We start from the raw sequence: 22,139 nt of genomic DNA, 5'->3' as shown, positions 1-22,139 counted from the left end.
TTCTCTCACATTTGTGAAAAGGATTATAGCACTGTAAAATAGAGACTGGATCTATAACATAGAGTAAAAATCATTGGTGGTGAAGAACCAACCCTGATGGTAAAAGACTGACTCTGGGAGAAGGGAATAGTGACTATGGAATCTAATTTCACTGCAAAAAAAAAAAATCCTAAATGCGGATGTTTGAAAACTGTGTGTTTTTTTCCGTATTTATGCAGTCCTTTCATTTGTGGGGTCTGCTCAGTGCTGGGGGAGATGTTGGCTGCTTTGTTGTGTGCTTTGAAAGCACTGCAAAAAAAAAAAATCCTAAATGTGGATGTTTGAAAACTGTGTGTTTTTTTCCGTATTTATGCAGTCCTTTCATTTGTGGGGTCTGCTCAGTGCTGGGGGAGATGTTGGCTGCTTTGTTGTGTGCATGCACTTTGAAAACCCTCTCCTGTCCTATCTTTCCCAACTGCTGGGACTGGAGGGCATCTCTAGGCAGAGGGTGAGAAAGTGCTTACTGACATCAGGGCTTAAGTTTTCCTTTGATACTCTGTCTGAAGGCTGGTGTGGAGGGAAAGCTGAAGGCCAGGTTGGTTTACATCCTGGCTTCCAGTGGTGTTTTAGTGGCTGGTGAGGGAAGCAAAGAGACTTAACATCAAATATCTGAATTAATTAGGGGTTTGACATCAGGGCTTGGAAGATGGGGAACCAAGGCTGATGGTGTGATGGGTCAGGAGGTGATCTCAGTAAAGCAGGGATGTATGTACTTGCAGATACAACAAATCTGGCATTTTTTATGAAGTGTAATCTGAGTCAGAGCAAAGAAACATGAGGGTTCTATAGCCTGATGATAAGAAATCTTTATCTGTTGGTAAAAACATAAAAAGTGGAGTTAGTTTGGTAGAAAGGTGATAGTTAAATATATTTCTATAAATATATATTTATATATATTTATATTTTTATAGGCTCTTACTGCCTTAAGATTCTCATGAGCTTTGTGTAGTCAGTACTGCACTGACACATGAGTTCCCTGTTGCTTCTCTAAAGAACTTGAAGTATCAAGGCAGATATCATATAAAAGGTGTTGGTGAAGGAAATAAACCAACAAGTACTAATTGAAATGAAAACCTTGTAAATAGATGAATACTGAATATTGTCCAAAAAAGTGAGCACTAAGATTCCTGGATAACCATTCCATTGCTACTTGTGCATATATGTTGTACTAATTCTTTGCGTGGACTGCTGGAATTCGCAGGATGTAGCTGCCACATTGTAACAGAAATGTGTGAAAAATACTTGGTTACCTTAAGTCTTTCTAAACAAGGTCAGTTTTGTCGTGACACTAACTGCTAGGCTGATGTAGCTCTTTTGGCCAAGGGCTGGTTTTTTTGGGATTTGTGCCTGTGCCCTGAGTGGCTGAAAACAAACATGGAGATGAAAGAATCTTCAAAACTCTTCAAAAGATTTCTCTGCTGACTTTTACTATCCATGAAAAATGGTCTTCAACGTGGTGAGATAAAAGAGGAGGTGGAAGAGCTCCCTGCTTTGACCTCTTTAGCCTCTCACAAGTTTTGTTCTCTGAATGGCTAATTGTGTTTTGTTTCTTGTCTTTCTAGATGGGCTGGTGATCCCATTGGTGGAACTCTCTGCAAAACAGGTTGCATTTCACATTCCATTTGAGGTGGTGGAGAAAGTTTATCCTCCAGTGCCTGAACAACTGCAGCTTCGAATCGCCTTCTGGAGTTTCCCAGAAAATGAGGAGGATATCAGGTAATAAATACTGTTTCTTTTTCACTGATGTTTAAGAAAAGGTTTTGTTCACTTGAGGAGAATCATTGTCCTTTAGATGTCCTGTATGTTTGATGCTTCTGTGGCTCCTATGTGCCTTTTGTAATACATGGATAGATTACTGTGGGATATGCTGTGATATGGGGTTTTGTTCTGGGATGAACTGCCTTGTATATGTGCCAGGAAAACCATGGAGATGTCTAGGTTCTTTGTGTAAAGGATGACAAAATAAATGCATCCTTTAATTTGGCTAACAGTAGGCTAGCTTGCGGAGTTTTGTCCTTATGTTAGTCTTACAAAGTCATCTTCCCAATTTGAACCTGTTGCTGCAGTCAGAGCTTGAACTGGGTTCAGAAATTGTCAAAGAGGGCTTGCTCAGTGTGCTGTGCAGTCCTTTTTTTTTGTGTAAATAGGAGAACCAGAATTTGCTGAATACATCAGTGATCAGAGTTGATATAGTCAGATGACTATATTTCTTATGTTTCCACATTAACTATGTGACTACATAGTCAAAGATTTTCTGCTTTTAGATCTATTTCTAAGCTTTGTTGAAGCTTTTATATTATAGGAGGTCTACCCATGTAACTCTGTATTCAGAATTTTGTTGCAAAGTAGTGATACTACACTCTTTTAGAAAGAATCTTGCTGGAAGTTCTTGGATATGTTTGTCTAAGGTTCAGGTATCAGCGGGGGAGGTAGTGTCGGAAGTGCTGATGTAAGATCACCTGCTAGGGAATAGAGCAAGCCAGCTGGTTGTACATGATCATTATTCTGATGAGCACAGATAGAAGAAAACCTCACAAGAGCACGCAGATAATTAGTCTAGAAGGAATTTTTACTGTGGCATGCTAACATTAGACCTTGAACTATACTATACTATATGAAGGCTTAATTTTAGACTATGAATGAATTTGTATTTCAGAGCCTTAGGTGGAAATTCCTAAAACTGCTGGTGGCTATACACAAACCCAGTTAGGAAGAGACTAATGATTTTAGTGGTTGAATTGTAATGTTGAAATGGCAGGAGAGACCTAGACTTTGTATTCAAGATAGCAAGGTTTTTTCAAAAGCCATGTCAGCAAAGAGGATAATACTGTGAAGTTTCTCAAAACCAGAGTGATCCTGACACGTTGTGTTGATGTCTTGCAGGTTGTACTCGTGCTTGGCGAATGGCAGTGCAGATGAGTTCCAGCGAGGGGAGCAGCTCTTCCGGGTGAGGGCTGTCAAAGACCCTCTCCAGATAGGTAAGAAAGTGCAGCTCCACGTTTCTAGGTAGTTCAGAGTTCCAAAATCATATCTGCAATGGGACAGCAGTGCTATGTCTCAAAACAAGCTTGTCTGGCATCTTAGCTGAAACTCCCTGCCAAATGTCTTCTTTACAATGTGTTGAGCTAAATGCTCTGTTTTATTTTGGCCTTAATCAGCTCAGCTGTGAAATGGACTGATGTGTCTTAGCATTTTCCAAAAAAACTGTATAGGATACGTGTTTCTCTATAATGCTTAAATTCTTCATTGCTAAAGAGAACTTGACTTCCTAGTTGTCTGATCAAATGATCAATGCCTAAAGTGCCTGTGTGGCACAGAGGAAGTTTGCAAAGTTTATTCTTGTAACAAAAGATTTTATTAATTGTACAGTTATTCATGTAGTATTTTGGCAGATGAAAATCCTTCTTGTTGGACAGTGGGTTTTATAGCTTCTCCTACTATCATGTTCTTTTTATGGTTTTTGGTGGTAGAAGCTAATCTTATCTACACAAAGAATTGGACTCTGGATTTTTCATTAAATCCTTTGAAGCAAAGAAGAATATTGAGAACTTTTTCAGTGGCAGCTGTTTGACCAGAAGGCATTATGTAAAATAAAGGTACTACTAGTATGTCAAGGTGGGCCGTGTCAATCCCATGCAGATTTTTTTTTCTGCAAGTGCGAGCCTCAGAATCAGCTTATCACTTGGCATGTGGGAACTGAGCCTGTTCTAATAAGAAAAATGATAATGTAAAAAGCTGTATAATGTTAAGGAGGAAGTTTAGGAAATTTCTTATATTTTCATGTGATGAGGGATAGAGACTTCCGTGGGCCTGTTTAGTTACTAGAACTAGGAATACTTAACTCTCAGTGATGAGGAAAATGAGTAAATTTAGGTAAAGAGCCCTCAGAAAGTGAATAAAAGGTACTATAAAGGTTTGGCGAGACCAAACAGAGAAAGAGATGGTCTTTGATATACACAAACTGCAAGAGACTGATGAGCTGTTACCTGAATACAGGGTAAAGCTTCTAAAAGGGTATTACCTCATCCAGTGTTTACTGTGATAGAAATAGCAGCAATTCTTGGGAATAGAAGTGAAGAGATTCTTTGTACTTAAGTCAGATTGAGTTAAAACTACCTCGCATAGTGTTACTGAGACCAGATAGTAATTTTGGAATGTCAGCATTGATTTGGAAATTTTGCTAAATAGGATTAAATTGACTTTTGAGGTCATTAATAATCTTCCAATGTTGTGACTGAAATGCTGAGAGAGGCCTCTAAGGAATCTGAGGAAACTTCAGGAAGCCAAATGTTTGAGGCAGAGAAAATGAGTTAAAAAGCAGCTTCCTGAAATTCAGTAATTCCTGGGACTTTGATAGTGGAAAAGAGCAAAATATTTGATAGACAGTAAAAGACTGTGGTTAGCACTTGTTTGAGTAATACATTAAAAAGGTGAGGAGATGTAAAGCAATGTACACAAACAAAGGCTGGGAATAATGTAAAACCCATGTTTGAGGGAGCCATGAGTAATACATTAAAAAGGTGAGGAGATGTAAAGCAATGTACACAAACAAAGGCTGGGAATATTAATGCAAAACCCGTGTTTGAGGGAGCAGAAGAGTAGGGATAAAGAGGAGGTGGTGAGTGATACAGAGGAAAAATTTCTCAAGTACACATAGAAGCAGCTGTGATTCTTGACAAAGGATTATGTGTGTGGAAGGGAAGGAAGAAACTTTGTTTAAATAGTAAGGTTGCCTTGTCCTTAGGAGAGGAACTCTATCTAATCATGGGGGTTTTTCTTCACTACATTCCAAACCCCCAATTTTTTACAGCTTTCTACTGTATATACACATGGAGTTGGCTTTTGTAGACCTCCTCCCTCCATTCTCTTTGTAGCAGTCACATACCAGCACTGTTGCACTGAATACATTACTGCTGTTCTTAAACAGGTGTGTTGTGGATTTCAGGGACTTCTTTTTGTCATAGTCTTAGTTTCTTTTTAACAGCTGAGGAAGGCAGCAGCAGGTTCAGTTTGGATTCTAACTTGGCTTCTCCTTCAATAGTGTCTCTTCTTTTTAGAGGTTCTTCTGTCTTGGTTTAAAACAAGCTAACTGTCCAAAATTGCCTTCTATGTAAAAGCTTTTGTTCAGCTCTCGTTTTCCCCTTTTTTTCCCAAAGTTCCAGAACTGTGAGCAGAGATGTGTGCATCAGAACTGCCCCTACAACAGTAAGAGAATAGTTATGAAGAAAGCCATGTTGCAATGATTGTGGAGCTTGGGGACATGATTTAGTGGTGAATGTGGCAGTGCCAGGTTAATGCTTAGGTAAATGATCCTAGGGGTCTTTTCCAACCTCTAAGATTCTGTGATTCTTTTAATTTTTCCTGGTAAAAGAAACCATTACTTATAATCCAGATTGCCTTCCTCATATAGTTTCCTGTGCCATCCCACAAATAATTCTTAAGTACAGCAAGATTGGTGTTGCAAAATAATTAACTGCAGTACTGCTTGAATTAGCATTGTGTCACACATGTTTGTCAAGCTACAGATTGATTTGAAGCTTGTGATATATCATGTTAAACTCCTCAAATTTTCTCTTGTTTTGTAAGTGCTCTTCCCTTGTTTCATTATCATTTAACTGTCTTCATATACAAAGAATGTCAGGGTAGGGGCTTGGTAAGAGCTTTTAGCTGGAATCTAGTCTTCTCTAACACCTTTTGTGTTTCTTTTGTTGCAGTGTAACAGAATTGCTGCAATTCCGACTCGTGAAATGCTTAATTTGCTTATGTGAAAGTCAGAGCATTACTCTGAGTTGTGTATAACAGAAGGACTAGCTGAAGTGTTTGGGTTGTATTAACCAAATGTGAAACATAAATTAGAACTGTATCTGGTAATAAGCAGTGCAGTAATTTTGTGTGAATGCCGCCTTTTGTTTTGATTCTGTTCCAATTGCTGAAATGACTGAAGAATTTGGGTGGCATTATGTGTACTAATCAAAATAATCACTCACATCAGGGAGAGGATTTGAATTGTGGTGAACAGGACAAATAGAAAGGTTAAGTAAGGTAAGAGCAAATTTGTATTGGTATGGGGATTATATTTTGAGGAGGAAATTATGCACATTATTTTAAATTGAATAAATTTAGTAGGTCATGTGCACTCCTGGACACCACTTTTATGATAATTTTTATGATCTCACGATATCATAATAAAAACTTAGTCATGTGGATTTATAATCTACTTCCTTGTCCTCATGATGGAAAAGCTATTATCTGTCCCAAGCCGTTTCCACTTAATTACGGTAGACTTAAGGACTGAAGTTTGGTTATGACTTTGATGCCTTGGTGCTTTCTCTGCTTCATGAAAACTGAATTCCAGATTAGCAGAAAGGTTCTGAGGCTGATACTCATTGCTCTAGAGGGTTACTAACTGCTGATAGGCACCTTCAAGACACAGGTACAAGATCCATGCTCCAGCAGGCCTTTTCCTGATCATACATATCCCTCTGGATGAGCAACATCTCCAGAGGAGGCTGCATTATGAATGCATACAACTCATAAGCACTGTTCATGAGTTTACATGAAGCTAAGCCTTCTTAAAATCCTTTGTCATAATTTATTTGTTTATGGTCACTGATTAATGGGGCTAGATTCAAGTGTTATTTCTAAAATTTCTCCTTTCCATTGTTCTATTCTAAGCAAGAGGTTTTGTTTATTTTTTTCTGAGGTCATGATTTGTAAAAAAGGGATATTAACGAAATTGCCAGGAGGTGCATAATTGGTGACAAATGGGTAGTTTCTGAAGCCACAAAGTGAAAGTGTTCAGGTTAAGTGCTGCCTTTTTTAGTTGGCTGTGAAATTGTGAGAATTGATTAACTTGGAAATAATTCCGAACAAGTCACCTGGCCCATTCTGCACTGCTGCCAGAGTTAGCACAGAGGTTACGCCTAAAATGTGTATGTATAGTCTGTCTTTGACCCTGTAAAAAAAAACCTGCCTGCTTTCAGGGATGACTTTATCCAGTTCCGCTTTTCTCTGTTAAATAATAAGACAAATTATTTAATGTATTAAAAGCTGGTATGTTGGAGTCTCTTACAACACATTATGCTTCTCTGCTAATGTTTAGGCATGGTTGGTTGGGAAGAAAGAGGTACTGGAGACTCTAGATGCACATCCATCCTTACATGGATTACATATTGTTTCCGTTTTTAAATAGCATATACCTGTATTTCTGTGTGGCTGAACCTTTTCCCCAAATACCTGAAGAGTAACTTTGGACTTGTGAATTTCCACAGGTTTCCATCTGAGTGCCACTGTGGTGCCCCCGCAGATGGTGCCCCCCAAGGGCGCGTACAACGTGGCGGTGATGTTTGACCGGTGCCGGATCACGTCGTGCAGCTGCACCTGCGGAGCCGGGGCCAAGTGGTGCGCTCACGTCGTGGCGCTCTGCCTCTTCCGCATCCACAATGTAGGCATCCAGCCCAGCTCTGCTCTCCTCTTCTCCCAGTGGCTCCTCAGTACAGCTCTGTGCAGCACACACTCCCCTTAGGGAAATGGTTCTTGACACTGCTTTTGGTTACAGATGGTGCAAATGTCTGCTCGCAGTTGTGGTCTGCGGGCTGAATGGTCTGAGGCCCTAAACTGCAGACTGTCTTGGGTAATGTGCAGATTTCTAAGGGTAGACACTGAGTGCTTTATGGCCCCTTCCTATTTCTCGTTTAAATGCTAAAATCGCTCATTATTTCTTCATCTCTGAAAAGAGTGAAAGGTCACAAATAGTTTCTTTTATTAAAAGTCTTTGTAATTACAGGATTTGAAAGCTCACTCTTTATGTTGCTTGATCAGAGTGCAGAAGGAAAGTAATTTTGATCACTCTTGGCCTTTATGTTCACCAGTTCATTTTAACACTTACTGAGCTAACTGTCATTTTGACTTGAAGATTTCAAGCAGTCAGGTTAATGTTTTTTTTTCACTGCTTTTATTCTATGTGGCCTTCCATAGAGCAAAAAGTAGGCATTTTATATCCTAACCAACTTCAGTTGAAAATGTGTAGAATCAACATGAAATACACCAGTTGAGGGTTTGATCTTGCATACAGTTGTATTTCCTCTGCTTTGGGAAGCTGAGAAGCTGCCCAAAAGGAAGAACAAAGCGAAGAACAAAGGATTAAGTTTTGATGATTGAAAGGAACAGAAGATTTTCTGCTGTCACAGAACATTTTGCAGTTAACATGCTTATGATCATGAGCATCATCATGAGCAAGAACTCTAGATTCTTTAATAATTTCTAATAACCTGCTGAAGCTTGTTAGTATTTCACAATGGACAAGTGTAATTGGCTTAAATTTATACTCTTGTGAAATAATCGGAATATTGGTATACTTTCTGTTCTTGGGACTGGAGAGCTGGCAAAAAACGGTTTCTGCTTTGAATTCTTAGTTTGAGTTTTAAAAGGTGGATATGGAGAATGAGGCTAAAAAACAAATTGTCATTTATATTATTTACATTCCAAGTTTGGACCCTGTGTACGATAACAATCATTCTTTTGCTTCCAATCCTTTCTCCACCTGAAAAGTGACAGTGAAAGTATTTTTGTGTTTTTATAAACTGATACTATCAAGTTACAAGCGAGGGCATATTGCTGTATGTAGGCAAGACAATATCAGAAGTGTCTTTTATTATCAAACTGCTCTTGACTATGTAGGGTTAAATTTTGAGTGGGACATTTTTGTTATGTAGAGTGAAAAAGGTTAAGAAACTAGTGGTGAGGTTTTTTATAATCTGATTTAAGATATGGAAAGAGATTTTTAGACTGAATTAAGATACTCTAAAGACATAAATGAGATGGTGATGATTCTGTGAAATAGTCCCCCACAGAGCTGGTTCGTTTGCCAGAATCTTAAGGGATAATGTCCTGTTTTAGAGGTTTGTTTGTGAAGTCTCTGCCAGTATTTGTGCAATTGCTAGCAACAACAGATCTTAAGCACAGCTGTTACATCAGTTTCCTTGAAAAAAACCCTTAAAACCAGTTTTTATAAAGCCTTGACAGCTTATTTGCATCTTATCTGCAACACACTACATCATTTCAGAGAAAAAATAATTGGCCATCAAGACCAAGCATGGTATGCATCAGCACAGCAAGTGTTTGTGACACTTCATCGATTCAGTGGACACAGCTTCATTAATAGTAGTTTGTGTCTCCTTTTCTTCCTTCAGGCATCTGCAGTGTGCTTACGAGCACCTGTTTCTGAGTCTTTGTCTCGGCTACAAAGAGACCAGTTGCAAAAATTTGCTCAGTACCTAATCAGTGAACTTCCACAACAGGTAAGTGGGGACCGTCATCTGACTGGCAACTTGGTAAATGCAGTTATCTTTATTCTGGGTCAATTTATGTGATGTATTTTGTTGCAAAATAACCAGTTATGCTATTCAGTTGTGAGCTGCTGGGAAGGGATTCAGTTCTAGCTCTTTTCAGTTTTGCTATTCTATTATTTGACAATTGTCTATTGCCAGGTGAAAGATTAGAAGTGTCTTAAAAGGAGAAAGAAGAGTGGTGGCTATCCATATGAGCATGAATATATACTAAGCCTGTGAAAGATCAAACACAATAAATCAGTTCGTGATTGTTGAAAATTTAGGTCTGCCCAAATCAGCTTGTTTCTTTTTTGTATGTTTGGTTAGCTAAGTGGAGAGAACTACCCAGATAAAGTATTGTATGTGACTTAAGTGGGCACTTTCTAATGCATCTAACTGGTAACCTTTTGACTTCCCCCAGTGTAGCTTCTTAGTGATTCATAAAAATCATTCAGTATAATAGACATGAAAATTTTTTAGTCAAAGGTTAAGTCTGCTCTCTCATTCCTTAAATATGTGTGTTGTTCAGGGTCAGGTCATTTGTATAATCTGCCTAAAATGTTTGCACAAAATAGACAAGAATACCCAAGTGATTGTGAAATGGCTGCTTTAAAATTACAAGAGCTTGGCAACTTTTTTATGCTGGTTCAGCTAAAGGAGATTGGGAAAAACTGACCTGCATGGGTATCTGTCACATTTCAGCAGTGCATTTGGAACACACTCCTCTTAAGCAGGAGTTAGATTACTGGAAGCATGTGCCTAAAATTTGTCTTATGGTACTGTGCTTAGGGACACTAAGATACTCTATTGCTAAAACATCCTATAGATTTCCTACAGAAATACTAATCTTCTTATGAGAGGAAATAGAGGAATTGTATAATATGAAAGTGATAAAAAAAATACTGCTTTTTTGTTGCTGAGAGATGAGTGCTAGTAGTGTGTGCTTCTTGCTGCATTACATAACAGGCAAAGCTTTTTTTCTCTCCTCAGACTAAGCTTTATGGTACAGTCTAGTGCTTAGTAGGGGAGGGCTTTGAAAGGCTAGTAGTGGTAATAGTTGTTTCCTGAATGCCATGTGAATTGGGATGTTTGCTTTTAGGTATTCTGTGTCTGTCTGCTCCTCTCTGCAGGGTTTATTTCTCCTTTGGTCACGTGTATCAGCTGTGCATCAGGGACATCTGGTTAATTAATTATTGCAATTTTGCCAGATAATGTGATGAATGCTGCCCAACAGAAAAGTCTGGGGTTTATTGGGAGATATCTTAATCTATGTTGTGTAATTCCTTTAAAAAGGCAAGGCACGGCCCAAATTCTTTCAACAGTCTTATTCCTGGTCTTGAAGATTTCTGGATGGGGGTAGATACTCTAATTCCTTGGGACCCCATATTTTGACCACATGATGTAGAATTAGAGTGGGCTGTACATGTGATTCTATTTTATCCTTATTTCCAGTTTATGAGTGACATGGTACAGTATTATAATGCTGAATTACTTTCATGTGTGAGGGAACGATGATTTGTAGGAAGGCTTTTCAGAATCTCTGTAGAAAGTGTTTTCTGTATCTAGAAAAATCGTGGAAAAGCTGATGGAATTAATTTCCTCGTTCTTTGCTCAAGAGCTATTTCCCCTTATTAAGCCAGTATTCTTATTCCAATTAAGCATGAATATCTTAAAAAATAAAAGACTGAAGGAGAGTCACTGCAGGTCCCTGGTACTTCAGCCTTAAGATGTGACACTGCTGAGACCTGTGAATTTTCTTAAAATATGTAGTAGTGGGAAAACGGTACAAAATAGCTTAATGCTGAATCTGTTTCTTTAGATTATTGAAATGCAAAAAATATCCTTATGAAGAGTTTTCATCCATCTGTTTGAGATGTATCTGTAGTATTTGCAAATACAGGTGTACTGAATGTGCTTTTCTTTACAGTAGGAGTGATCTTTCACCTCAGCTGTTGTATGGAGCAGTGGGGGATATCAGACATTCTGTTGCAAGTCATTTTAATCCTAATTATGTGGATTATATTGACAATTTGCCTGTTCTGTGCATACATACTAAAGGCTAAATGGATCTACACTTTTCAGACTTAGTGTGGGGGGAAAAAACTCTTTCTACTGTGCATTTTTCTTTCAAAAATAGCATTTTAAGGGTATATCTACATAGAATTCTACAATCAGTGTGAACCTTCTCTGCTTATACTCTGAGCTGGTCCAAAAGCTATGATTAGTTTAGTGCTGAAATTGCATTCATCTACTACTGAATCTGTTTGCTAACTGGATGGTCAATAAGCTAAAGTCTGCCCCAAAAATTGTGTACATGTATTTTATAGTTTGTTCCCCTGCTCCCGTTTGCTTGGGTTTTAGAGACATTATTTAGGGACAAGAAATAAAGATCTTTCAAAGTGCAGGAAATTTTTGACCTTGACAGCAGTGGCTTCCCTAACTCTCAAAATTAAGCAGTATCATAACTCTCAAAAATGTTGCAGTATCACTTTCTGTAGGCTTCTGTTCCTCAGGAAGTGAGAGAGGAGTTAATAAATTGTGATGCTTTTGCTTACTTATTAGGGTGTGACTGCAGCAAGTGAGCCTTTGGTGGGCTGTGAGAGAGCTGTCACAGCTGGTGGCTGTTGTGTGATCTTTAGCACCCTCTGTCGTCCTTTCTGAAAACGTAGAGCTCTGTATTCCATACTCCTGAAATTGCCAGAGTGCTTCAGTCATGATCTTTGACTGGGTGTAAAAGGATAAGAAATGCTGTGTATATTGAAAGTTTGCTTCCTGTTTTCAGATTCTTCCAACAGCTCAGCGATTGCTGGATGAGTTGTTATCATCTCAGTCTACTGCCATCAACACAGTGTGTGGAGCCCCAGGTAATTTTTATACTTCTTATTTCAGCAATCTGTATCACAGATAGGAAGAGAATGATTCCATTGCTTCAGGTTTCTGAACTGATTTGTTACCTGGTAGCTTGGATTGCAGGTGGAAATAGAGGAAAAGGGATGAGTATTGGCACCTACATGTATATATGGCATAACAACAGGCACCTCAGAGAGCTTGCTGAGGAAGGGAGCATCAGGCAATGCACTTCCTAACAAAGTGGTTATTTTTTTCATTTGGTATTAAATACAGACTCCTGGGAATATCGGTTGGAGGGGACATCTCCCAGGTTCCTGCTTAAAACTGGACTATTTGCAACATTAGACTGGGTTAGCTGGGATTTGGGTAGCTTACCTAAGAGTTGATTACCAGAGATGTTAGAGCATTCCTATTTTAGTGCTGCATTACCCTCTTGGTCAAGAAGACTCTGCTAATTTAATGTTGTTCATGTTGAAGGTAATGTTATGGTAACATTTTCAGAAAATTCTGAATATGGTGTTCAGCAATGGTTGAAATAACTTGGGTAGCACTGCCTGTGTACTCTGTGGTTGGGCACATCAAGTATCTTCAAAGCTTGCAGACTGTAGATGTGTTTTTTATTTGTAAGATCCCACTGCTGGACCTTCTGCATCAGATCAAAGCACCTGGTACTTAGATGAATCTACTCTGAGTGACAACATAAAGAAAACCCTTCATAAATTTTGTGGACCCACTCCTGTTGTTTTCAGGTGAGCTGTTTCCTGTTGAAAGGAAAATGTGATGTTCATGTGATCTGTAAATTCATTCACCATATAGCCTGTATGCTTTGGACTGAGAGATGCTCAGTTTCATGGTTGCTCTTCTGGACTGTATTTTTGTGTAGCTTCTGCAGTGTTATTTCAGTAGAGCAGACCATATTGTACAGTATTTGCTTGTGTGGTGTTCTTCAGCTCATTATACATTCTGTCTTTTAGGTGTCTGTGTCATTGAAGGGCAAATATATTTCGGGATGTACATTATACTCAGGATTTTCTGTGACTCTGCTTGATTTAATTTTTTTCTCCGTGTTCTTCTGCTTTATATACAGTGATGTGAATTCAATGTATCTGTCTTCCACTGAGCCACCAGCTGCTGCTGAGTGGGCTTGTCTGCGGCGTCCCCTGCGAGGAAGGGAACCTGAAGGCATCTGGAACTTGCTCTCCATTGTGCGGGAGATGTTTAAGAGACGGGATAGCAATGCAGCTCCTTTGCTGGAGATTCTGACTGACCAGTGTCTCAACTATGAGCAGGTATCTCTTTGCTTGGAGTGGGGGGATTTTCTGGGGAACCAGGCAGAGCCAGTAACTAGTGCTTTGTCTCTATACAACCCATGGCTGAATACAATTATTTTAATAGCCCATGTGTGTTGTAGGCAGGTGGTTCTCCACACTAAAAGGATGTTACAGTTTGCTCTTGTTCTGATTTAGTGATGTCCTGGTAACACTGTATTCCCCAAATGCCTCGATTCTTTTAACATGAATATGTAGAGTTTGAGTTGTTTTGTTCAGCATATTTGATTTGATTTCTTCCTGATCAAGGTGATTTATTTTGCAGTTGTTCTGTTTCTCTTTTTTTTTTTTTAACAAGGCACGTCATGTATGAGCTGTCATGTTGATAAAAACTAAATCTATATGTTGTGTGATAGAATCTCAGATTCTTTTGTTATCTTTACAGAAGACACCTTTTGGTGGATTGAAGCAGTACTTTTTTATTATTTGTTAAAATAATATTAGGAAAAAAGCTTCCTTTTGGTAGTTCAGGACTTTGACCTCAGTTTCTAATATAAACTGTGGTGTACGTTTCCTTATTGCTCCCTGCCATACCTTCTCGACTTTAAGCAAGGGAAAGGAAATGCTCCATTTATTACATTTGTTTACTTTTTCTCTCTAAGTGTGAAGACCTCTAGGAAGTGAATGTCCTGTGAGTGTTTTGTTCCCTGGGCATGTGCCTTCTAACTAGAGAAATGTTGAGGCCCTTAGTTCTCACAAACCAATATTGCTTTAATAGTCATAGTTATTTTGGAGTCAAATGAAAACCTGATATTAACTACAGATCCTGTTTCCTTGGGATTATGAGGTGGAGTGAGAGCAGGGGATGAGATGTTGGCCCCAACATGGCTCCACTGAACTTTTTCTGCTGCAGATAACTGGCTGGTGGTACAGTGTGCGAACATCCGCGTCACACAGCAGTGCCAGTGGGCACACAGGACGCAGCAGTGGCCAGTCAGAAGTAGCTGCTCATGCTTGTGCAAGCATGTGTGATGAGATGGTGGTTCTTTGGAGGCTGGCTGTCCTCGACCCAACTATTAGTCCACAGAGGTGAGCTCCAGAATCAGTTCCTATCTATCTTTAATTTCTGTGGTACTCAACCACACTAAAGACTTTCATCATGTAGATTTCTTGTGTTTGTATCATTACCTCAATTCAACCATTAGTCCTTCTGGACTATGTGCTCTGTAGCATTCAAAGCATTGTAATTACTTTAATTGCTATTGCTGCTTACTTTTAGCAACATCAAGTAGTGTGACTGATTTGTTTTCTGAGTGTTCTTTCTTAGATGGGTGTAATTCTGCATTTTAGTGTCCCAGTGGAGAACGTTTGAATGATAGCATCAGCTACCAAGTAATTCTAAAAGTTTCTATATTTAACCATTCAGCAATTTAATGAAATTCTGTTTAGCCTAGTCATTCACTATTGTGTATTTTGAGATGAGCCAGTTCTTACTTTCTGTGCTCTTAGGGAGTTTATTCTCTGCAGTGTATTAGTAAACAGTGTCACCAGTGTATGATTTTCAACGTTTTCAATTGTCTGAGAAAAAAATTTGTGGCTTCTGCAGATTTCTAAACCATATTGTACTCTGTTAAGTCACTGCCATCTTCATTTAGCACCATCTTTATTTAGTACCAGTTGAATAGCAGAGGAGGTACTGAGAACTCCTGTTGAGATACTGCGGTTGACATTGTAATAGTTTGTTTTGTACATCTTGTCTACAGAGTGTGGTGTATAAAATGTATTGGATTAGTTTAATGTGCTATAAATTCTCAGAAGTTTCTCAGAAGAAATGAAAACAGGATGGCAATTTCAGAACAATTACATGTTAACAGGATTTTCTTTCTCTGAATTGTGTAACATTAATAAAATGCCCTATGGAAGGCATATTAGGGACACTAAAATGAATGCAGTTTCTATCTTGTACAGTTCACAATACAAAGTAGCTAAGTATAGGAGTTGAAGAGAAAAACTGTAGGAAACTGGGAATGAGGCTTAAAATAAACACAAACATCAATCAAATCACACAGTAAAAGCAGAAAGTATTTAAATAACGTATGAAGCATGAAATATTAATAACGTATGAAGCATAAAGTCTTTTAATAACGTATGAAGTTGTGCTATCTGTATTCACCTTTGAATTATTTGATGCAGTTCAGATTTTCTCAGATCTCCTACTCAAGCCAATGAATAATTGAAATGCTCCTGCTTGATTACCTATTGTCTTGGTGTTTGAATACTCTCCAAGGACCCTGTTCTTGTGCTTCCCAGTCCTTACAGTGACTCACAAGGAGACTTCACAGATTCTCATACTTATGTTCCCCTTCCCGAGTAGTTCCTGCTCCTTTTTCCTTCTGAAAATCATGTTCTTAACCAGTATGTTTCCTGGTTAATTACTTTCTTGAGTGGACAAATTAAGTAGTCCATTTCATTTAGTCCCTTTTGTCCCAATACCCAATACCAATTTGCACCTAAATTAGGTCACCTCAATTTTTATTTTGTTTTCTTGTCCTTTTACTTTTGATAGGAAATCTGATAGGATTTAAGTGTTGGGATTATATATCAGAAATGTGTGGCAGAAATGGCACACTGCAGAATGGCAGTTGATTGAGACACCTGGTGAAATTTCTAGAAATGTATTTTTCTCTTGAATTAGATCACCATTTAGACTATTTAGCGTAAGTGCGTAGGCTCTGTGTGAGATTTGGAGCTGGAAAATGCGGAACTGTTTTGTTCTTCCCATAGTAATAGGGTGGCATGGGAGTAACTGTGCAACATGAGTCTCCGTAGTCCTGCCAGCTTGCTGCTTCTTCAGAGTTACTTGAACATCAATTATGTTGTCCCTATGGTTTGCAACAGTTTGTTCTCCTGAGGACAGCCTGCTAAACTTAAATTAAGTTGTTGGCCTCTATATAGGCACATTAGGGTAAAAAGGAAAATGCCTGGGAGGGAGATTAAGTGGTCCTGTCTGTCATTGTGCTTCTCAGGGTAGGCTGTGTAGGTTGTAATTGTGCATGCCTTAACTGGAGTTATTCACAGGGCTGTTTCACAGCTGCTACAAACTGTTTTATGAGTGTTTCCAAGGGCAGTTCCCCATGGAACTGAGACTGACTCTGAGACTCATCTCACTCATCTGGGACTCCTGAGACTCAAATCACTAACACCTTACTTAGGGCAGATAAGCAAACAGGGCAGACAGCATTTTATTTTAAACCTCGCAGTTTGTATTGTGCTTTCATGTTGGTGATGTTCTTTTGTTTCTGGTCATGAACCTGATCTGAAATGGTTCTGATCCGAACCTTTTGCTTCTGATCTGAACCTGTCAAGAACCCAGTTGTTAATTTATCTGTTTGCTTTTTTCTGCCTGTCTTCTTATTAGTGCTGCCTCTATTTAGCATTAACTTAATTCAGCAGATAATGTTTGTGACCAAAGGAAGAAAATGTTCTGTGGGTTGAGTTAGTAGTTTGTTGCAAGTGCTTTTTGTGTCTGCTTCCTAACCTGTCCCCTTTATTCTCTTAGGCGCAGGGATCTTTGCTCACAGCTCAGACAGTGGCAGCTGAAAGTCATAGATAATGTTAAAAGAGGTCAGCACAAGAAATCACTGGAGAAGCTCTTCCAAGGTTTCAAGCCAGCTGTAGAAGCCTGTTACTTCAGCTGGGAGGAAGCTTATCCCATTCCTGGGATTACATATAGCAGCACTGACAAGAAGAACTCATTCTGTTGGGTAAAGGCCATCCAACAGAGGAGCTGCCGGTTGCAGTGTGTGGAAAGTGCTTGTGAGGCTGGTAGGACCCACGGCCAGGAACCTGGGGGACCATGTCTGCAGCCTGGGGACAGGCTGCGGCCCTCGCCCCAGGAGCCAGCGGTTCGTCCAAAAGAGCTCACTGGCAAGAGGAAAGTTGTCTCTGAAACGCCGCAGAGGGTTCTGAGACGGCTCTCAGCAGAAGGGGATAAAGCTGTCTATAAGACTGCAGTGAGCAAAGCAAAGTTGCCAGTGAGCAAAGGCTTGACCAGTAAACATAGTGGGAAACGCCGTATGAGCAGTGAGGACAGCTCTCTGGAGCCAGACTTGGCAGAGATGAGCCTGGATGACAGCAGCTTGGCACTGGGAGCAGAAGCCAGCAATACCTTCAGTTTTACAGAAAGTCCACTGAGCAGGAGCTACAGGGATGCCTTTGAGGAGGATGGTGGAGTGTACTTCTCTGAGGGACCGGAGCCTACTCTCAGGAGCAGTTCCATGGCCAAGAAACCCCCCAAGGATCCTGTGGGGGAGATGGGTAGTGGTGATGATGACCTGCCTTCTGCAGATGAGAACTCTGGTGGTATGAGTCTGAAGCCAGAAGAAGTGGGAGAGAATGGTGCAGCAGGGGGAGGGGATGACGGAGAAGAGGAAGATGATTACCAGGTATACTATCTGAACCCACAAGAGGTAGCCAAGGAAGATGATGACAAAGCTGAAGGGGGAATTGAAGAGGAGCAGGATATATTTGCTGGTATCAAGCCTCTGGAACAGGAGAACCGGATGGAGGTAAGTTGAATCTAGTTCAAAATGCTGTTTTGCAGTTTTATGTGTTGTATAAATCATGGTCTCACCACATTCATAGCTGGATGTTGTTAAATCAAGTGCCTAATTACAATGTTGTGATAACTGTGTTGTAAGGTATCTACAAGCTTAGTGTAGCATATGTCTGCTTCCCACAAGCTTGATTTCCTATTTCTGTGCTAACTGCAAGTGTGTCCCAGTTTTAGTTAGTCCCATCTCACACTCCAGGATTTACAAACGTAGAAAAAACAGTGTGCGCTTTTCACCTAGTCTAACCCTTGAAAATTATCTGAAATTAAGACTAAGACATGCTCAGCAAGAAAAACTTAAATCCAACCATTTAAGCAGAAGTTCTTTGGAAAGGAGAAACAGTCTAAATAAACTGTGTCTTATTCCAGTAATAACCACAAAATGTGCTTAGAGATTGCACCTATATAACCAAGCAGCCAAATGGCAATGCATGGAAATAGTGGTAGTTTGAAGTTTAGCATTTTTTGAGCTATTCTCTGATCTCACAGCACTTGCAGAGAGGATGGGACTTAACGTAAGAAAAGGCTTTTTAGGTGAGTGCTTGGAGGAGTGGTGGTGAAGGACTAGGCAAGGAGGACTCTGCTGCTGAAATTAGTAGTGAATTGTACTTGCAGTCTTTGTGACAAGTGGTTTGAGCAGGCTGACTCCAGGCTGGGTAGTGTGGTTTGAACATGACCATTTGTTCCTTCTTGCAGATCCTGTTTGCCTGTGCAGAGGCACTGTATGCACATGGATACAGTAATGAGGCTTGCCGCTTGACTGTAGAGCTTGCCAGGGACCTACTGGCCAACCCTCCAGATCTCAAAGTGGAGCAGCCGCCAACTAAGGTAGAGAGACTGCAGCAACCATCAGTAGTCTTGATGTTAGTGCAGCTGGTCCTGTTTCTTGTGGTTCTCTCCAAAACCTTAGTCTCCTATTTCATAATGTCCACCACTGGAAATGTTAGTAGTTTTGCTGTTTCAGGATAAGAGGGTTGGACATAAGCATAAACTTCCGGAAAGTCAGTTGCAGTGACACTAAGTAGTGTTTGTTGTATAGAAGGTTTCCCTTGGAAGGGATGGGCGTGTGACATCTGCCTGCACAGCATCAGCCCAATAGGGAACATGTGTCTTGTCCACAGGCCAGCTCTTTCACTGTGTTGTGCTGGGGTAATGTAGGGGAAGCAATGATGTTCAGTGGTAACCTCAGCAGTAGGAGCAGAATGTAAATGTATTTTATTCTTTCTCCTGTCTATAATTACTGCAAAGGATAAGAGGACAAGCATAGAGTCATTTAGGATGTTTAGAAAAGTGTCCTGTGACAAGTTTCTCCTCAAACAGGGCAAAAAAAACAAGGTGTCAACTAGCAAGCAGACATGGATGGCAACCAACACCTTGTCTAAAGCAGCTTTCTTGCTGACTGTCTTGAGTGAGCGGCTGGAGTACCATAACTTGGCCTTCCAAATAGGAATGTTTGCTCTGGAGCTGCAGAGACCACCTGCCTCTACCAAGGCTCTGGAGGTAATTAAATATCTCAAAAAGACAGTATCCATAAATGTTGTTCTCTTGGAATGTGTTTGCTTACATGGTTTAAATTTCAGCACCTGAAGTTTGGTTGTGCTTTTATAGGTTTTCTTAAAATGGATTGCAGTAGAACTAAATCAGTTGAGTGCACATCCCATTAGGATATGTTGATCTCGTAAAAAAATTATTCGCAATATCACTTCAGCTGTTGTTACCTTCACTGATAGGAAGCTCAGACCTCGTGTGTCAACAGGTCTTTGATTTCACATAAAGCTATAGGTCTGAAAATATTTAAATGAGTACAAAATTTTTTATGAATGTATTATTTGGATAAAAACAGCCTAGTTCTTATCTTAAATATGTTTTCATTTTGCTTTGCTAATGTGGAGAACACAAAGTCATTTGTAAATATCCATATTTGTCCATATTTGCATCAGTGAAATGGTTTGCAAGTTCTTCCTTAGGGTGAATTGGTGCAATTGTTATGTGTTTGAAAACTGTTGCTTTTGCTGGTACCTCATTCACTGGCAAGCAAGCATATGCACTGTACAAGCATATTATTTTGGACACTCCTTGATTACTGTGAGGACTCCTGTTTTGAAAAAAGTGTCCAGTGAAGATCATGTCTCTGTGATTTACAGCTACCTTGCTTTTCACTGCAGGGTTGTTCAGTCCCTTAGAGTGTGTATTGTTGCTAGTTATCCACCAACTACAATCATTACACTAATTATCTGTGCTTCTTATGGTCTGATTAGAAGATTGTGAGTTTGGCAGTAAGGTAGCAGTCATTTGCTATCTTAGAGAAAACTATTGCTTTCGTGTGTTAAGAATGGAGAGAATACAGACACGGAGCAGTGAAATGTCTTCATCCTGATGGCATGTGTGCTGCAACTGTGCCTGTTCTTCTGCTAATCAGTCTCTGGTGTCTCAAATGGGTGTACCACTAACATAGCATCCTTTCTTCCTACAATTACAAGTAACCACCTTTTCCACTGGCCTATCCAGTTAGATACTTCTGCTGATGTTCTTGTGAGAGCTGATGCATTTTTTTCTGTATGCAGCTGAAAAGTGATCATTTGATTTAAAAAATTTGTTTATAAATATGAAGCAAGACTGTTATTAGATTTGAAAACCTGTTTTCATTGTGGAGAGAATGGTAATGATGGCTAGGCTGGTAAGCATTGTTATCATTTCATAAACTAATAAAAACTACTGTTGTACTTTATGTATAGGGGAGAATGATCTGTGTCCCACAGGGAACTGTGCTGTTGACAGCTTTTATTCTCTTTCCTTGTGGATACTACCAGGTGAAGCTGGCTTATCAGGAATCTGAGATTGCAGCCCTCTTGAAGAAGATTCCCTTGGGCACCAATGAGATGAACACTATTCGAGGAAGAGCTGAAGAACTGCGAGAAGGGACCTTGTGTGATTACCGTCCTGTCCTGCCTCTGATGTTGGCAAGCTTTATATTTGATGTCCTGTGCACTCCAGGTACTGACAGCATTGGCCTGAGCACGTGCAGGGCATATTCTGAGATGCCAGGTCTTGAGGGATTTCCAAAGAGAAAATGTCTTCTGTATAAGAACAACCAAATTTTAATTCTTCATATGCTGTTGCTTGCACTTGCTTCTACATTGTTTTAAAGATATTTTGTTCCCTAGTGGAACAGTTTCTCCTTTTGCCTACATTTGAAAACAACTGCACACTTAAGACATTTCAGCACTCTATGTGTGTTTGTAAAATAGTTATAAATTACTGACTTTGCTGCTTTTATGCTGGTTATATTCAGAGGAAGCTAATATAAATCAAGAATATAAAAAGAATACAGCAACCTGGGATTAGAAGACTGACTTGGCAATATACTGGTTTGGAGCCTTCTGAGTTTAGAGAGAGAAATGGGAAGAAAACCCTGTAAGGTGCTGTGGTCTTGAAACTGGTATGAGGCTAAGAATAGGACCACAGGAAGCTCTGCAAATTCAGAAAGCTCTCAGAAATGTCTTTTGCTTTGAAGCCTTAGCTTTGAAAGATGAACACTAATTCTGTTGTCTTCTTGCAGTGGTTTCTCCTACAGGCTCTAGACCCCCAAGCCGTAACTGGAACAATGAAATGCCTGGAGATGAAGAGCTTGGTTTTGAGGCAGCTGTTGCTGCTCTTGGTAAGAATCTTTTACGAGGAAAGTCTGCCTTCATCCATGTTCTGCATGCTTTCCCATTTTGAATGGCGAGAGTCCATTCCAGTTTGGTGCAGAAATAGAAGTGTTTGCAGAGTTTGACAGAACCAGATGCGGGATTCTACATGCCAGGGTTGAGGTATCATTGCAAAGCTGTAAAAAAATGGAAGGAGAATACTGGACGAGAACTCAGTGTTTAGGTAGTAACATGAATTTTAGCTTTCTGCTTGCTCTTTTATTCAGGAAATATGTATTGCCTGGACTTCAGTGGAAATGGACAGTTTCAGAGAACAAAAGGCAATCATCTTTGAAGAGATTAGACAATGATAGTGAAAGATCAGCAGAAGTACTCTCAAGCATTATCATAT

At 39.7% G+C, this 22,139-nt stretch overlaps 1 protein-coding gene across 6 annotated transcripts in view; it reads left to right on the top strand.

Moving 5' to 3' along the window:
• The window catches only part of ZSWIM8 (zinc finger SWIM-type containing 8), a 60,257-nt gene that overhangs the window by 18,489 nt on the left and 19,629 nt on the right, over window positions 1–22,139 (top strand). For all 6 annotated transcript variants that reach the window (XR_005952710.1, XR_005952709.1, XR_005952708.1 and 3 more), the window contains exons 2-14: window positions 1,602–1,755; window positions 2,923–3,017; window positions 7,311–7,483; window positions 9,231–9,338; window positions 12,151–12,232; window positions 12,847–12,967; window positions 13,306–13,507; window positions 14,400–14,575; window positions 17,046–18,054; window positions 18,795–18,926; window positions 19,419–19,598; window positions 20,909–21,092; window positions 21,658–21,756. Coding sequence is in view for 2 of the 6 variants with exons in the window: in XM_041405171.1 (XP_041261105.1) it covers window positions 1,602–1,755; window positions 2,923–3,017; window positions 7,311–7,483; window positions 9,231–9,338; window positions 12,151–12,232; window positions 12,847–12,967; window positions 13,306–13,507; window positions 14,400–14,575; window positions 17,046–18,054; window positions 18,795–18,926; window positions 19,419–19,598; window positions 20,909–21,092; window positions 21,658–21,756 (2,715 nt within the window). In the remaining 4 variants the exon portion in view is untranslated. The remainder of the gene's footprint in view (window positions 1–1,601; window positions 1,756–2,922; window positions 3,018–7,310; window positions 7,484–9,230; window positions 9,339–12,150; window positions 12,233–12,846; window positions 12,968–13,305; window positions 13,508–14,399; window positions 14,576–17,045; window positions 18,055–18,794; window positions 18,927–19,418; window positions 19,599–20,908; window positions 21,093–21,657; window positions 21,757–22,139) is intronic.

This window comes from Onychostruthus taczanowskii, unplaced genomic scaffold (genome assembly GCF_017590055.1).
Source record: "Onychostruthus taczanowskii isolate IOZ18803 unplaced genomic scaffold, ASM1759005v1 scaffold22, whole genome shotgun sequence".
NCBI lineage: Eukaryota > Metazoa > Chordata > Aves > Passeriformes > Passeridae > Onychostruthus > Onychostruthus taczanowskii.
The sequence above is the reverse complement of the archived record's forward strand: the minus strand, read 5'-3'. Positions and strand labels throughout refer to the sequence as shown.